The following is an 18,028-nucleotide window of genomic DNA, read 5'->3' on the forward strand; positions in this document are numbered from 1 at the left end:
ATAGAATTATGATCGCTGGCCCCAAAGCGCTCCCCACTGACACCTCAGTCACCTGCCCTGCCTTATTTCCCAAAAGTAGGTCAAGTTTTGCACTTTCTCTAGTAGGTACATCCACATACAAACTTGCCTGTCTGGGGGAAACTTGAAACCTTTCTCGTCACAGAGTTGGGGAACAGGAGAGACTGGAATTACAGGCTGGGTGATCAGATGCCCATTGTACACCCCCACACGCCCAGACGTTTTGATCAGAGTCTGCATCTCATCCGAAGGAAGGTGGGGTTGGTCACAGATAAGATCCCTTCAGAATAAAGACTCTGTGTGTGTGCACACCACCATTGTAACTGGGGCACTCAATTCAGAGGTGAGGATGTTCGGAGGGTCAGCGCTGAGGGAGCGGGCGCTGTCGGAGGGTCAGTGCTGAGGGCAGTGGGCGCTGTCAGAGGGTCAGTGCTGAGGGAGTGGGCGCTGTCGGAGGGTCAGTGATGAGGGAATGGGTGCTGTCGGAGGTCAGCGCTGAGGGAGCAGAGCTGTCAGAGGTAGGTGCTGAGGGAGCGGGCACTATCGGAGGGTCAGTGCTGAGGGAGCGGGTGCTGTCGGAGGGTCAGATCTGAGGGAGCGGGCGCTGTCGGAGGGTCAGTGCTGAGGGAGTGGCTGCTGTCGGAGGGTCAGTGCTGAGGGAGTGGCTGCTGTCGGAGGGTCAGCGCTGAGGGAGTGGGCACTGTGGGAGGGTCAGTGCTGAGGGAGCGGGCGCTGTCGGAGGGTCAGCGCTGAGGGAGTGGCTGCTGTCGGAGGGTCAGCGCTGAGGGAGTGGGCACTGTGGGAGGGTCAGTGCTGAGGGAGCGGGGCGCTGTCGGAGGGTCAGCGCTGAGGGAGTGGGCACTGTGGGAGGGTCAGTGCTGAGGGAGTGGGCGCTGTGGGAGGGTCAGCGCTGAGGGAGTGGGCCCTGTCGGAGGGTCAGTGCCGAGGGAGCGGGCGCTGTCGGAGGGTCAGCGCTGAGGGAGTGGGCACTGTGGGAGGGTCAGTGCTGAGGGAGTGGGTGCTGTGGGAGGGTCAGTGCTGAGGGAGCGGGTGCTGTGGGAGAGTCAGTGCTGAGGGAGGGGGCATGACGGAGGGACAGTGCTGAGGGAGCGGGTGCTGTCAAAGGGTGGGTGCTGTGAGAGGGTCAGCGCTGAGGGAGTGGGCACAGTTGGAGGTTCAGCGCTGAGGGAGTGGGCGCTGTCGGTGGTAGGTGCTGAGGGAGTGGCCGCTGTTGGATGGTCAGTGCTGAGGGAGTGGGCGCTGTTGGAGGGTCAGCGCTGAGGGAGTGGGCGCTGTTGAAGGGTCGGCGCCGAGGGAGCGGGCACAGTCGGAGGGTCTGCGCTGAGGAAGTGGGCGCTGTCGGAGGGTCAGCGCTGAGAGAGCGGGCACTGTCAGTGGGTCAGTGCTGAGGGAGTGGGCGCTGGGGGAGGGTCAGTGCTGAGGGAGTGGGCGCTGGGGGAGGGTCAGTGCTGAGGGAGTGAGTGCTGTGGGAGGGTCAGTGCTGAGGGAGTGGGCGCTGGGGGAGGGTCAGTGCTGAGGGAGTGGGCGCTGTCGGGGGTAGGTGCTGAGGGAGCGGGTGCTGTTGGAGGGTCAGTGCTGAGGGAGTGGGCGCTGGGGGAGGGTCAGTGCTGAGGGAGTGGGCGCTGGGGGAGGGTCAGTGCTGAGGGAGTGGGTGCTGTGGGAGGGTCAGTTCTGAGAGAGTGGGAGGGTCAGCGCTGAGGGAGCGGGCGCTGTCGGAGGGTCAGTGCTGAGGGAGTGGGCGCTGTCGGAGGGTCAGTGCTGAGTGAGTGTGCCCTGTCGGTGGGTCAGCGCTGAGGGAGTGGCCGCTCTGGGAGGGTCAGTGCTGAGGGAGCGGGCGCTGTCGGAGGGTCAGTGCTGAGGGAGCGTCACACTGTTGGGGGGTCAGTGCTGAGGGAGCGCTGCACTGTCTGAGGGTCAGCGCTGAGAGAGCGGGCACTGTCGGAGGGACAGTGTTGAGGGAGTCGGCACAGTTGGAGGTTCAGCGCTGAGGGAGTGGGCGCTGTCGGAGGGTCAGTGCTGAGGGAGTGGGCGCTGTTGGAGGGTCAGTGCTGAGGGAGTGGGTGCTGTCGGAGGGTCAGTGCTGAGGGAGTGGGCGCTGTCGGAGGGTCAGTGCTGAGGGAGCGGGCAATGTCGGAGGGTCAGCGCTGAGGGAGTGGGCGCTGTTGGAGGTTCAACGCTGAGGGAGCGGGCACTATCAGAGGGTCAGCGATGAGGGACCGGACACTGTCGGAGGGTAAGCGCCGAGCGAGTGGGCACTGTCGGACGGTCAGTGCTGAGGGAGCGGGCACTGTCAGACAGGTGGTTGGCCGTCGGTGTGTTGTCCCTAGACCGACAGTTCCCCCTCGACCCACATCACTCTCATGTAGAGGACCCCTGTCAAGTCGGTGGGATCGTGCTGTGTACAACCTAGCTGTCTCGTTTGCCCCCTGAGAGCTGGGACTGCCCTGTCAGGAGCTGGGCAAATAGGATTGGCTGTTTTCAGCTCACCTCCCCTTCTCGCAGGTGAGTCACAGACTATTCAGACACACCCCAGCCCATAGGCAGGAGAGAGAGTGAGCAAAGAGAGCGAGGTGCCTTGATCTCCGAAACTGATCCCTAGGTAAGGCCATCTCTTCCAGGAGCTGGGTGGGAGTTGGGGAGGGATATTTGGTCTTTTAGGGGGAAGAGAGACTCCCTCATAGAAGGCATTGCCTTCACTGGGTGAAGTGGGGAAGGGGGGGGGGGGGGGGGGGGGGGAGGGTGGACTTGTAAGTTGACTGTCCATCCAAATGTGAGAGGTTTTCCCCTGGTTGAACAAAGCTCTCTTTGTCTGCTTTTCAAAGGCTTGGTTTCTTCATTTGTTGGCAATCCCTTTGCGTTTCGTGATTGCGACTTGAATTCCTCTCTGGGCTCAGAGAGAGAGAGAGAGAGAGAGCAGTAGGTGGAGGGACAGGTGGAGAGAGCAGCAACTCGGTTGTGGTCTTAATGAATCATTTTGTGGGACAACGCCCACTCCCGGGGAGAAAGTGAATATTTTAATCAGCTCCTACTCTCCGCAAAACCTCCGATTTCACATACAAAACCAAGAGATTAACCAGTTCCTAATGTAATTCCACTCATTCCAGATGTTAACTTGGACATTAACCAGTTCCTAATGTAATCCCACTCATTCCAGATACTAACCAGGAGATTAACCAGCTCCTAATGTAATTCCACTCATTCCAGATATTAACCAGGAGATTAACCAGCTCCTAATGTAATCCCACTCATTCCAGATGTTAACCAGGAAATTAACCAGTTCCTAATGTAATCCCACTCATTCCAGATATTAACCAGGAAATTAACCAGCTCCTAATGTAATCCCACTCATTCCAGATATTAACAAGGAAATTAACCTGTTCCTAATGTAATCTCTCTGATCCCAGAGATTAACCAGCTCTGATATCAAACCCACCGAGTCCTGGTACAAACCTGAACTTTAACCATTGCCTCCCCTCTTGGCTACTCCTCCGAAAGTTCAAACCCCACCCTTGGGTGTAAAGACTTGCATTGCCCTAGCGCCCTTTGTCCAGTTGGAATCCCCCCCCCCCACCCAGAAGAGTATCAGCTGTTACAAAGTTCCTACAGTCAGTGAGTCACTGGTGACCCAGATCACTGGGTCTGTGGGACACTGGGGACAGCTCTCTGCCCCACACTCCTCTCGTTCCTCACCCTCTGCCCCCTCCCACCCCCTGCTTCCGGACCGCGGCTGGCCATTGGTGTAGTCTGTTGCCGGAGACTGACATTCCTGTCCCTGGGGGTGGTTTCCTCTCAGAGAGCTATCTTAACCGGCTGATTCAAACCATCTTCTACCTCCAGTTGGGACCAGCCAGGGTTGGGGGTGCGGTGGTTGTGAAGGGGAAGCCATTTGGTACACAGTGCGATCCCACAGGTGGGAGCGCCGCTCTTCTCTTGAGGGCTGTACCCTGAGAGCTGCCAGGCTAATTCATTTTCGATCTCTGTTCATGGATGTTTGATGTTCGTTGCTCTTCTCCGGTTGCCCCTTGGAGCTGACGCAAGGCCATTCAGCCTCTTGGCTCCTCCCTGCCCATCGATGAGATTGCTGATCGTTCTCAACTCCACTTCCCTCCCCTCGTTTCCCGTCCTGATTAAAAACAACTCTCCGTCTCAGCCTTCAATACCCACAGTGACCCAGCACCCCCAGCAACTCCACGGATCCCCTTCCCTTGGAGAGAGAAGAAACTCCCCCCATCTCCGTCTTCGATGGGTGACCCCTTGCTCTGAGATGTTGCCGTCCTGCCCACTTCGCTCCGACACACACACAATGGGGGTAAGCACCCTCTCCACATCTCTCCCCCTCGTCAATGCTTCACCCCTGGAGAATCTTCAATAAGCCCACCTCTCATCCTTCCTAAACTCCAGGCCCCAACCGACTCACCCTCTCCCTCGTCAGACAATCCCTCCGTCCCCCGGGAACAGCCGAGGGAACCTTCCCTGGGCTGCCTCCGGGTCTATCATTTCTTAGATACGTGGCCCCGAACCTGCTCACGGTATCCCAGCTACTCTCTGTCTAGCGCCTGGGATCGTTTTAGCAAAAACCTCCCGGACGTTTATCCCCCATTCCCTTCGGGGATAAAGGCCGGCATTCCGTGTGCCATCCCTATGAAGCTGGATGCTGGTGGATTCATGGGCGAGGAACTTTCCGCAGTCTTTTACCATTTAAACAATAGTCAGCTCCCCTATTCTTCTGGCCAAAGTGTGCCAACTCATCGTGTTCAGTCCTTGAGACAAGGGCTGTTTCAGAGGCTAGTTAAGATTCAAAAGCATCGCTGTGAGGGCAGGGGGGAAGGGGTCTGCAGTCACGTGTAGGCCCAGACCGGGTAAGGGTGGCAGATTTCCAGAGATGGTTGACGTACCCCCCCTCCCGGCGGATTATGTGTTTACCACCATCAGTGGGAGTTATCATGGTCACCTCCTGGAGCTAGAGCTTCCTCAAACCCTCACCCTTCAGCCTCAGAGACGGGAGAGGGTAGTGCTAGTACCCATCCCTGGCCTGCAGCAGCCCCTGCACAGGAAGATCCCATTCCGATCCAAACCGGAAGGACCGGTGCAGCGAGCAGTCCACACCATCTGTGCTGGTAGTCTCAGGCACCACTCACGTTCACGATGTGGCTCAGTGACTCACAGCACCACAGCCCACTATTGTTCCCAGCACCACGGCACTTCCCAACCACACAGCCAGGCCCGATCTCCGTCAGTTCCTCCCACCACCACCACACACTCCCTACCTCTGTCACCTCCTCCCTACCTCTGTCACCTCCTCCAGCCCCCTACACCCCCTCCCTATCTCTGTCACCCCCTCAGCCCCCTACACCCCCTCCCTATCTCTGTCACCCCCTCAGCCCCCTACACTCCCTCCCTATCTCTGTCACCCCCTCCAGCCCCTACACCCCCTCCCTATCTCTGTCACCCCTCCAGCCCCCTACACCCCCTCCCTATCTCTGTCACCTCCGCCAGCCCCCTACACCCCCTCCCTATCTCTGTCACCCCTTCAGCCCCCTACACCCCCTCCCTATCTCTGTCACCCCCTCAGCCTCCTACACCCCCTCCCTATCTCTGGCACACCCTCCAGCCCCCTACACTCCCTCCCTATCTCTGTCACCTCCTCCAGCCCCCTACAAGCCCTATCTCTGTCACCCCTCCAGCCTCCTACACCCCCTCCCTATCTCTGTCGCCTCCTCCAGCCCCCTACACCCCCTCCCTATCTCTGTCACCTCCGCCAGCCCCCTACACCCCCTCCCTATCTCTGTCACCCCCTCCAGCTCCCTCCCTATCTCTGTCACCCCCTACAACCCCCTACACCCCCACCTTATCTCTCTCACCCCATCCAGCCCCTACACCCCCTCCCTATCTCTGTCACCCCCTCCAGCCCCCTACACCCCCTCCCTATCTCTGTTACCCCTTCAGCACCCGACACCCCCTTCCTATCTCTGTCACCCCCTCCAGCCCCCTCCCTATCTCTGTCACCCCCTACAACCCCCTACACCCCCTCCTTATCTCTCTCACCCCATCCAGCCCCTACACCCCCTCCCTATCTCTGTCACCCCCTCCAGCCCCCTACACCCCCTTCCTATCTCTGTCACCCCCTCCAGCCCTCTACACCCCCTCCCTATCTCTGTCACCTTCTACACCCCCTCCCTATCTCTGTCACCTCCTACACCCCCTCCCTATCTCTGTCCCCCCTCCAGCCTCTACACCCCCCTCCTTATTTCTGTCACCTCCTCCAGCCCCTACACCCCCTCCCTATCTCTGTCGCCTCCTCCAGCCCCCTACACCCCCTCCCTATCTCTGTCACCTCCGCCAGCCCCCTACACCCCCTCCCTATCTCTGTCACCCCTTCAGCACCCGACACCCCCTTCCTATCTCTGTCACCCCCTCCAGCCCCTACACCCCCTCCCTATCTCTGTCACCCCCTCCAGCCTCTACACCCCCTCCCTATCTCTGTCACCTCCTCCAGCCTCTACACCCCCTCCCTATCTCTGTCACCACCTCCAGCCCCCTACACCCCCTCCCTATCTCTGTCACCTCCTCCAGCCCCCTACATCCCCTCCCTATCTCTGTCACCTCCCCCAGCCCCCTCCAACTGTGCCCGCTTCCCTCAGCACTGACCCTGGCACAGTGCAGGAATCTGCTGGGATGGCTGGTAAAAATTCTGTTGAGGGTAACCAATTCGAAGTGCGAGTCTTAAGTTCCATCGCTGAGCCAATCCCGTCACCATCTGTCAATGTGTTTGCCGTTGGTTAAATTATTTTTCTGGGTTTTGCAGAGCACGATGGTACTCGTGAACGAAATCCTCAGTCAAATTGTTCAGGTGGACCGGGTGAGTACAACAGCCCCCTCAGGAGCGGACTAGGCACTGTAAATGTTAGGTCAGGGTACCTGCCTCAGCTCTTCCCAGGCACGCTCACAAACCAATTCAAGTTCTCTCCCCGGTATCCAGGGCCTTCTGTCGACTGAGGATGAAGGTTGCCGCTCAGTGTGATGCACACCCTAGTTGCACGGCCTCTGCTCAATGTGGAGGTATCCTTTTCCTCTGTATCTCAGCCCGTGCTGTCCCTGTCCCTGGGATGGGGGAGGACAGTGTAGAGGGAGCTTTACTCTGTATCTAAGCCCGTGTTGTCCTTGTCCCTGGGGTGGGGGGGACAGTGTAGAGGGAGCCTTACTCTGTATCTAACCCCGTGTTGTCCCTGTCCCTGGGTTGGGGGGACAGTGTAGATTAGACTAGATTACTTACAGTGTGGAAACAGGCCCTTCGGCCCAACAAGTCCACACCGACCCGCCGAAGCGCAACCCACCCATACCCCTACATTTACCCCTTACCAAACACTACGGGCAATTTAGCACGGCCAATTCACCTGACCTGCACATCTTTGGACTGTGGGAGGAAACCGGAGCACCCGGAGGAAACCCACGCAGACACGGGGAGAACGTGCAAACTCCACACAGACAGTCGCCTGAGGCGGGAATTGAACCGGGGTCCCTGGCGCTGTGAGGCAGCAGGGCTAACCACTGTGCCGCCCAGTGTAGAGGGAGCTTTACTCTGTATCTAACCCCGTGCTGTCCCTGACCCTGGGATGGGGGGGACATTGTAGAGGGAGCTTTACTCTGTATCTAACCCCGGGCTGCCCCTGTCCCTGGGATGGGGGGACAGTGTAGAGAGAGCTTTACTCTGTATCTAACCCCGGGCTGCCCCTGTCCCTGGGAGTGTTTATTCCTAATGTAATCCTGAAAATCTGCAGCTTCCACCTGTTCTGAGAAAAATGAGCGAATTTCCCTGAGGATTGACTGAAGTAAGATATGGATGTATTTTTATAAAATATCAACAAATAGACTCAGTAAGTGTCTCAAATGGCTGAGGCATTGGAAATAAAATGTGTGAAGATATTTCGCATTGTTCCAACCTTATGGAGAAGATGTGTTATTTTCTGTTGTCTAGCCAATGAGGAAGCTTCAAATCTGGTGTCTTTGGGCTTTGCCTGTCTTAAATTTGAAATCGGAGATTAATTAATTTGTTGTTAAGTCAAATTATTAAGGGATGCGGGCCAAAGGCAGGTCATAGAGATGTACAGCACAGAAACAGACCCTTCGGTCCAACCCGTCCATGCCGACCAGTTATCCCAACTCAATCTAGTCCCACCTGCCAGCACCCGGCCCATATCCCTCCAAACCCTTCCTACTCATATACCCATCCAAATGCCTCTTAAATGTTGCAATTGTACCAGCCTCCTCCACTTCCTCTGGCAGCTCATTCCATACACGCACCACCCTCTGTGTGAAAAAGTTGCCCCTTGGGTGCTTTTCCCCCCTCACCCTAAACCTATGCCCCTCTAGTTCTGGACTCCCCCACTCCAGGGAAAAGACCTTGTCTATTTACCCTCTCCATGCCCCTCATGATTTTATAAACCTCTATAAGGTCACCCCCTCAGCCTCCGACGCTCCAGGGAAAACAGCCCCGGCCTGTTCGGCCTCTCTGTGTAGCTCAAACCCTCCAACATCCTTGTAAATCTTTTCTGAACCCTTTCAGGTTTCACAACATCCTTCCTATAGCAAGGAGACCAGAATTGCACACAATATTCCAAAAATGGCCTCACCGATGTCCTGTACAGCCGCAACATGACCTCCCAACTCCTGTACTCAATACTCTGACCAATAAAGGAAAGCATACCAAACGCCGCCTTCACTATCCTATCTACCTGCGACTCCACTTTCAAGGGGCTATGAACCTGTACTCCCAGGGTCCCACCAACACTCCTCCCTTGATGTGCTTTCCAAACTACAACACTTATCTCAATTAAACTCAGTCTGCCTTCCCTCAGTCCATTTGACTCTGAGGTAACCTTCACTGTCCACCACACCTCCTCTCCCCAACTTTGGTGTCCCACCCTCATTCTAGTTCCCAACTGATATCCGAGTTGCCCGAATTGCTCTCGTTATCCTGAATGTCATTATGCTACACTTCCCTCAAATATCTGTGTCCTGAGGTAAAGACAAGGACTGCAGATGCTGGAGACCAGTGTCGAGACTAGAGTGGTGCTGGAAAAGCACAGCAGGTCAGGCAGCACCCGAGGAGCAGACAACTCGACGTTTCGGGCAAAAGGCCTTCATCAGGAATTTGTTTCCTGAGTCGACCTTATTGCAATAGTCAGTTGGTACCGACTCACCTTGGTTTTATCATGGTTTTCAACACTGTCACATCAGTGCTGTTTAAATTGTCTTCAAAAATGACACCAGCCCCCCTTCGACGGGTTTTAGAAACTAGGAGCAGGACGAGGCTGTTTGGCCCCATTAAGCCTGCTCCCTCATTCAATAACATGGTGCGTGATCGTATCCCAACTCCTGCTCCCCACTTGCTCCCTCACACCCCTCACTTATTCAAAAGTTTCAGATCCGACAGCTTTCTGTGACAGAGAATTCCACAGCCTCCCCCACTCCCCTGGTGAAGACATTTCTCGTCATCTCAGGCCGAAAAATCCTGAACCCATTTCCTTAGACCGGGACCCTTCCCAGGTTTTTAAAAGATCCTAATTTTCCAACTCTCTCCATGACTGACTTGAGAGGGTCTGCCCCCTCAATCACTTTCACCTTGCCTACATCATAGCAACGATGCAGTCATTTGTCTGCACTTGAATCTCTGCAGGGTAGGGAGGCAGTTTTGAGATGCCTTTCAGTCTCAGGAAAGGCTATGGTCCGTTCAGATTTGGAATTAAAGTTCCCGTTGCTCTGTAAACTGGCTTTGAGGATCTCATTAATCCACCCATCCCAACTGTGTTCCCGCAACATACCATAACTCACGCCCTGATCTTTAGCCGGGATTGAGTCACAGACTGGAATCTAACCCGGTCAGAATTTGTTATTCTAAGCATAAACATTCCTAAACTCCTCGATTAGATTCCAGTCGGTAACACCCTCCCGGGTATCTGTTATTCTGTACATAACCCACCCCGAACCCCTCGATTAGATTCCAGTCTGTAACTCACTCCTGGGTATCTGTTATTCTGTACATAACCCACCCCGAACCCCTCGATTAGATTCCAGTCTGTAACTCCCTCCCGGGTATCTGTTATTCTGTATATAACCCACCCCGAACCCCTCGATTAGATTCCAGTCTGTAACTCCCTCCCGGGTAACTGTTATTCTGTATATAACCCACCCGGAACCCCTCGATTCGATTCCAGTCTGTAACTCCCTCCCGGGTAACTGTTATTCTGTATATAACCCACCCCGAACCCCTCAATTAGATTCCAGTCTGTAACTCCCTCCCGGGTATCTGTTATTCTGTATATAACCCACCCCGAACCCCTCGATTAGATTCCAGTCTGGAACTAACTCCCGGGGTATCTGTTATTCTGTATGTAACCCACCCCGAACCCCTCGATTAGATCCCAGTCTGGAACTAACTCCCGGGGTATCTGTTATTCTGTATATAACCCACCTCAAACCCCTCGATTAGATTCCAGTCTGTAACTCCCTCCTGGGTATCTGTTATTCTGTATATAACCCACCCCGAACCCCTCGATTAGATTCCAGTCTGTAACTCCCTCCCGGGTATCTGTTATTCTGTATATAACCCACCCCGAACCCCTCGATTAGATTCCAGTCTGTAACTCCCTCCTGGGTATCTGTTATTCTGTATATAACCCACCCTGAGCCCCTCGATTAGATTCCAGTCTGTAACTCCCTCCCGGGGATCTGTTATTCTGTATATAACCCACCCCGAACCCCTCGATTAGATTCCAGTCGGTAACACCCTCCCGGGTATCTGTTATTCTGTATATAACCCACCCCGAACCCCTTGATTAGATTCCAGTCTGTAACTCACTCCTGGGTATCTGTTATTCTGTATATAACCAACCCCGAACCCCTCGATTAGATTCCAGTCTGTAACTCCTTCCCGGGTATCTGTTATTCTGTATATAAACCCCCCTGAACCCCTCGATTAGATTCCAATCTGTAACTCCCTCCCGGGGTATCTGTTATTCTGTATATAACCCACCCCGAACCCTTCGATTAGATTCCAGTCTGTAACTCCCTCCCGGGGATCTGTTATTCTGTATAAATCCCACCCCGAACCCCTCGATTAGATTCCAGTCTGTAACTCCCTCCCCGGGGTAACTGTTATTCTGTATATAAACCACCCCGAACCCCTCGATTAGATCCCAGTCTGTAACTCCCTCCCGGGGTATCTGTTATTCTGTATATAACCCACCCCGAACCCTTCGATTAGATTCCAGTCTGTAACTCCCTCCCGGGGATCTGTTATTCTGTATAAATCCCACCCCGAACCCCTCGATTAGATTCCAGTCTGTAACTCCCTCCCCGGGGTAACTGTTATTCTGTATATAAACCACCCCGAACCCCTCGATTAGATCCCAGTCTGTAACTCCCTCCCGGGGTATCTGTTATTCTGTATATAAACCACCCCGAACCCCTCGATTAGATTCCAGTCTGTAACTCACTCCCGGGTGTCTGTTATTCTGTATATAACACACCCCGAACCCCTCAATTAGATTCCAGTCTGTAACTCCCTCCCGGGTATCTGTTATTCTGTATATAACCCACCCCAAACCCCTCGATTAGATTCCAGTCTGTAACTTCCTCCAGGGTAACTGTTATTCTGTATATAACCCACCCAGAACCCCTCGATTCGATTCCAGTCTGTAACTCCCTCCCGGGTAACTGTTATTCTGTATATAACCCACCCCGAACCCCTCGATTAGATTCCAGTCTGTAACTCCTTCCCGGGTATCTGTTATTCTGTATATAACCCACCCCGAACCCCTCGATTAGATCCCAGTCTGGAACTCACTCCTGGGTATCTGTTATTCTGTATATAACCCACCCCGAACCCCTCGATTAGATTCCAGTCTGTAACTCCCTCCTGGGTATCTGTTATTCTGTATATAACCCACCCCGAACCCCTCGATTAGATTCCAGTCTGTAACTCACTCCTGGGTATCTGTTATTCTGTATATCACCCACCCTGATCCCCTCGATTAGATTCCAGTCTGTAACTCCCTCCCGGGTATCTGTTATTCTGTATATCACCCACCCTGAGCCCCTCAATTAGATTCCAGTCTGTAACTCCCTCCCGGGTATCTGTTATTCTGTATATAACCCACCCCGAACCCCTCGATTAGATTCCAGTCTGTAACTCCCTCCTGGGTATCTGTTATTCTGTATATAACCCACCCTGAGCCCCTCGATTAGATTCCAGTCTGTAACTCACTCCTGGGGATCTGTTATTCTGTATATCACCCACCCTGATCCCCTCAATTAGATTCCAGTCTGTAACTCCCTCCCGGGTATCTGTTATTCTGTATATCACCCACCCTGAGCCCCTCAATTAGATTCCAGTCTGTAACTCCCTCCCGGGTATCTGTTATTCTGTATATAACCCACCCCGAACCCCTCGATTAGATTCCAGTCTGGAACTAACTCCCGGGGTATCTGTTATTCTGTATGTAACCCACCCCGAACCCCTCGATTAGATTCCAGTCTGTAACTCCCTCCCGGGTGTCTGTTATTCTGTATATAACCCACCCCAAACCCCTCGATTAGATTCCAGTCTGTAACTCCCTCCTGGGTATCTGTTATTCTGTATATAACCCACCCCGAACCCCTCGATTAGATTCCAGTCTGTAACTCCCTCCCGGGTATCTGTTATTCTGTATATAACCCACCCCGAACCCCTCGATTAGATTCCAGTCTGTAACTCCCTCCTGGGTATCTGTTATTCTGTATATAACCCACCCTGAGCCCCTCGATTAGATTCCAGTCTGTAACTCCCTCCCGGGGATCTGTTATTCTGTATATAACCCACCCCGAACCCCTCGATTAGATTCCAGTCGGTAACACCCTCCCGGGTATCTGTTATTCTGTATATAACCCACCCCGAACCCCTCGATTAGATTCCAGTCTGTAACTCACTCCTGGGTATCTGTTATTCTGTATATAACCAACCCCGAACCCCTCGATTAGATTCCAGTCTGTAACTCCTTCCCGGGTATCTGTTATTCTGTATATAAACCCCCCTGAACCCCTCGATTAGATTCCAATCTGTAACTCCCTCCCGGGGTATCTGTTATTCTGTATATAACCCACCCCGAACCCTTCGATTAGATTCCAGTCTGTAACTCCCTCCCGGGGATCTGTTATTCTGTATAAATCCCACCCCGAACCCCTCGATTAGATTCCAGTCTGTAACTCCCTCCCCGGGGTATCTGTTATTCTGTATATAAACCACCCCGAACCCCTCGATTAGATCCCAGTCTGTAACTCCCTCCCGGGGTATCTGTTATTCTGTATATAAACCACCCCGAACCCCTCGATTAGATCCCAGTCTGTAACTCCCTCCCCGGGGTATCTGTTATTCTGTATATAAACCACCCCGAACCCCTCGATTAGATTCCAGTCTGTAACTCACTCCCGGGTGTCTGTTATTCTGTATATAACACACCCCGAACCCCTCAATTAGATTCCAGTCTGTAACTCCCTCCCGGGTATCTGTTATTCTGTATATAACCCACCCCAAACCCCTCGATTAGATTCCAGTCTGTAACTTCCTCCAGGGTAACTGTTATTCTGTATATAACCCACCCAGAACCCCTCGATTCGATTCCAGTCTGTAACTCCCTCCCGGGTAACTGTTATTCTGTATATAACCCACCCCGAACCCCTCGATTAGATTCCAGTCTGTAACTCCTTCCCGGGTATCTGTTATTCTGTATATAACCCACCCCGAACCCCTCGATTAGATCCCAGTCTGGAACTCACTCCTGGGTATCTGTTATTCTGTATATAACCCACCCCAAACCCCTCGATTAGATTCCAGTCTGTAACTCCCTCCTGGGTATCTGTTATTCTGTATATAACCCACCCCGAACCCCTCGATTAGATTCCAGTCTGTAACTCACTCCTGGGTATCTGTTATTCTGTATATCACCCACCCTGATCCCCTCGATTAGATTCCAGTCTGTAACTCCCTCCCGGGTATCTGTTATTCTGTATATCACCCACCCTGAGCCCCTCAATTAGATTCCAGTCTGTAACTCCCTCCCGGGTATCTGTTATTCTGTATATAACCCACCCCGAACCCCTCGATTAGATTCCAGTCTGTAACTCCCTCCTGGGTATCTGTTATTCTGTATATAACCCACCCTGAGCCCCTCGATTAGATTCCAGTCTGTAACTCACTCCTGGGTATCTGTTATTCTGTATATCACCCACCCTGATCCCCTCGATTAGATTCCAGTCTGTAACTCCCTCCCGGGTTTCTGTTATTCTGTATATAACCCACCCCGAACCCCTCGATTAGATTCCAGTCTGTAACTCCCTCCTGGGTATCTGTTATTCTGTATATAACCCACCCTGAGCCCCTCGATTAGATTCCAGTCTGTAACTCCCTCCCGGGGATCTGTTATTCTGTATATAACCCACCCCGAACCCCTTGATTAGATTCCAGTCTGTAACTTCCTCCCGGGGTATCTGTTATTCTGTATATAAACCCCCCTGAACCCCTCGATTAGATTCCAATCTGTAACTCCCTCCCGGGTATCTGTTATTCTGTATATAACCCACCCCGAACCCTGCGATTAGATTCCAGTCTGTAACTCCCTCCCGGGTATCTGTTATTCTGTATATATCCCACCCCGAACCCCTCGATTAGATTCCAGTCTGTAACTCCCTCCCGGGTGTCTTTTATTTTGTATATAACCCACCCCAAACCCCTCGATTAGATTCCAGTCTGTAACTTCCTCCAGGGTAACTGTTATTCTGTATATAACCCACCCAGAACCACTCGATTCGATTCCAGTCTGTAACTCCCTCCCGGGTAACTGTTATTCTGTATATAACCCACCCCGAACCCCTCGATTAGATTCCAGTCTGTAACTCCTTCCCGGGTATCTGTTATTCTGTATATAACCCACCCCGAACCCCTCAATTAGATTCCAGTCTGTAACTCCCTCCCGGGTATCTGTTATTCTGTATATAACCCACCCCAAACCCCTCGATTAGATTCCAGTCTGTAACTTCCTCCAGGGTAACTGTTATTCTGTATATAACCCACCCGGAACCCCTCGATTCGATTCCAGTCTGTAACTCCCTCCCGGGTAACTGTTATTCTGTATATTACCCACCCCGAACCCCTCAATTAGATCCCAGTCTGTAACTAACTCCCGGGGTATCTGTTATTCTGTATATAACCCACCCCAAACCCCTCGATTAGATTCCAGTCTGTAACTCCCTCCTGGGTATCTGTTATTCTGTATATAACCCACCCCGAACCCCTCGATTAGATTCCAGTCTGTAACTCACTCCTGGGTATCTGTTATTCTGTATATAACCCACCCTGAGCCCCTCAATTAGATTCCAGTCTGTAACTCCCTCCCAGGTATCTGTTATTCTGTATATAACCCATCCCGAACCCCTCGATTAGATTCCAGTCTGTAACTCCCACCCGGATATCTGTTATTCTGTATATCACCCACCCCGAACCCCTCGATTAGATTCCAGTCTGTAACTGTCTCCTGGGTAACTGTTATTCTGTATATCACCCACCCTGATCCCCTCGATTAGATTCCAGTCTGTAACTCCCTCCCAGGTATCTGTTATTCTGTATATAACCCATCCCGAACCCCTCGATTAGATTCCAGTCTGTAACTCCCACCCGGGTATCTGTATTCTGTATATCACACACCCCGAACCCCTCGATTAGATTCCAGTCTGTAACTCACTCCTGGGTATCTGTTATTCTGTATATCACCCACCCTGATCCCCTCAATTAGATTCCAGTCTGTAACTCCCTCCCGGGTATCTGTTATTCTGTATATCACCCACCCTGAGCCCCTCAATTAGATTCCAGTCTGTAACTCCCTCCCGGGTATCTGTTATTCTGTATATAACCCACCCCGAACCCCTCGATTAGATTCCAGTCTGGAACTAACTCCCGGGGTATCTGTTATTCTGTATGTAACCCACCCCGAACCCCTCGATTAGATTCCAGTCTGTAACTCCCTCCCGGGTGTCTGTTATTCTGTATATAACCCACCCCAAACCCCTCGATTAGATTCCAGTCTGTAACTCCCTCCTGGGTATCTGTTATTCTGTATATAACCCACCCCGAACCCCTCGATTAGATTCCAGTCTGTAACTCCCTCCCGGGTATCTGTTATTCTGTATATAACCCACCCCGAACCCCTCGATTAGATTCCAGTCTGTAACTCCCTCCTGGGTATCTGTTATTCTGTATATAACCCACCCTGAGCCCCTCGATTAGATTCCAGTCTGTAACTCCCTCCCGGGGATCTGTTATTCTGTATATCACCCACCCCGAACCCCTCGATTAGATTCCAGTCGGTAACACCCTCCCGGGTATCTGTTATTCTGTATATAACCCACCCCGAACCCCTCGATTAGATTCCAGTCTGTAACTCACTCCTGGGTATCTGTTATTCTGTATATAACCAACCCCGAACCCCTCGATTAGATTCCAGTCTGTAACTCCTTCCCGGGTATCTGTTATTCTGTATATAAACCCCCCTGAACCCCTCGATTAGATTCCAATCTGTAACTCCCTCCCGGGGTATCTGTTATTCTGTATATAACCCACCCCGAACCCTTCGATTAGATTCCAGTCTGTAACTCCCTCCCGGGGATCTGTTATTCTGTATAAATCCCACCCCGAACCCCTCGATTAGATTCCAGTCTGTAACTCCCTCCCCGGGGTATCTGTTATTCTGTATATAAACCACCCCGAACACCTCGATTAGATCCCAGTCTGTAACTCCCTCCCGGGGTATCTGTTATTCTGTATATAAACCACCCCGAACCCCTCGATTAGATCCCAGTCTGTAACTCCCTCCCCGGGGTATCTGTTATTCTGTATATAAACCACCCCGAACCCCTCGATTAGATTCCAGTCTGTAACTCACTCCCGGGTGTCTGTTATTCTGTATATAACACACCCCGAACCCCTCAATTAGATTCCAGTCTGTAACTCCCTCCCGGGTATCTGTTATTCTGTATATAACCCACCCCAAACCCCTCGATTAGATTCCAGTCTGTAACTTCCTCCAGGGTAACTGTTATTCTGTATATAACCCACCCAGAACCCCTCGATTCGATTCCAGTCTGTAACTCCCTCCCGGGTAACTGTTATTCTGTATATAACCCACCCCGAACCCCTCGATTAGATTCCAGTCTGTAACTCCTTCCCGGGTATCTGTTATTCTGTATATAACCCACACCGAACCCCTCGATTAGATCCCAGTCTGGAACTCACTCCTGGGTATCTGTTATTCTGTATATAACCCACCCCAAACCCCTCGATTAGATTCCAGTCTGTAACTCCCTCCTGGGTATCTGTTATTCTGTATATAACCCACCCCAAACCCCTCGATTAGATTCCAGTCTGTAACTCCCTCCTGGGTATCTGCTATTCTGTATATAACCCACCCCGAACCCCTCGATTAGATTCCAGTCTGTAACTCACTCCTGGGTATCTGTTATTCTGTATATCACCCACCCTGATCCCCTCGATTAGATTCCAGTCTGTAACTCCCTCCCGGGTTTCTGTTATTCTGTATATCACCCACCCTGAGCCCCTCAATTAGATTCCAGTCTGTAACTCCCTCCCGGGTATCTGTTATTCTGTATATAACCCACCCCGAACCCCTCGATTAGATTCCAGTCTGTAACTCCCTCCTGGGTATCTGTTATTCTGTATATAACCCATCCTGAGCCCCTCGATTAGATTCCAGTCTGTAACTCCCTCCCGGGGATCTGTTATTCTGTATATAACCCACCCCGAACCCCTCGATTAGATTCCAGTCGGTGACACCCTCCCGGGTGTCTGTTATTCTGTATATAACCCACCCCGAACCCCTCGATTAGATTCCAGTCTGTAACTCACTCCTGGGTATCTGTTATTCTGTATATAACCCACCCCGAA

The 18,028-nt window shown here is 52.4% G+C and overlaps 1 protein-coding gene across 2 annotated transcripts in view; it reads left to right on the plus strand.

Annotated features, from left to right (window-relative positions):
• Positions 1–261: 261 nt before the first annotated feature.
• The window catches only part of LOC148135311 (annexin A2-like), a 51,776-nt gene continuing 34,009 nt past the window's right edge, over positions 262–18,028 (plus strand). The window contains exons 1-2 of one of the 2 annotated variants that reach the window (XM_087985038.1): positions 262–361; positions 6,845–6,898. In XM_087985038.1, the coding sequence (XP_087841164.1) occupies positions 6,851–6,898 (48 nt within the window). In that variant the 5' untranslated portion in view covers positions 262–361; positions 6,845–6,850. Of the gene's footprint in view, positions 362–2,556; positions 2,639–6,844; positions 6,899–18,028 lie in introns of those variants that run through there. The other variant, XM_087985037.1, reaches the window with a different exon arrangement.

The sequence above is a fragment of the Chiloscyllium plagiosum genome, unplaced genomic scaffold (genome assembly GCF_037043375.1).
Source record: "Chiloscyllium plagiosum isolate Xiang-an unplaced genomic scaffold, Cpla_swu_hap1 HiC_scaffold_50, whole genome shotgun sequence".
Lineage (NCBI taxonomy): Eukaryota > Metazoa > Chordata > Chondrichthyes > Orectolobiformes > Hemiscylliidae > Chiloscyllium > Chiloscyllium plagiosum.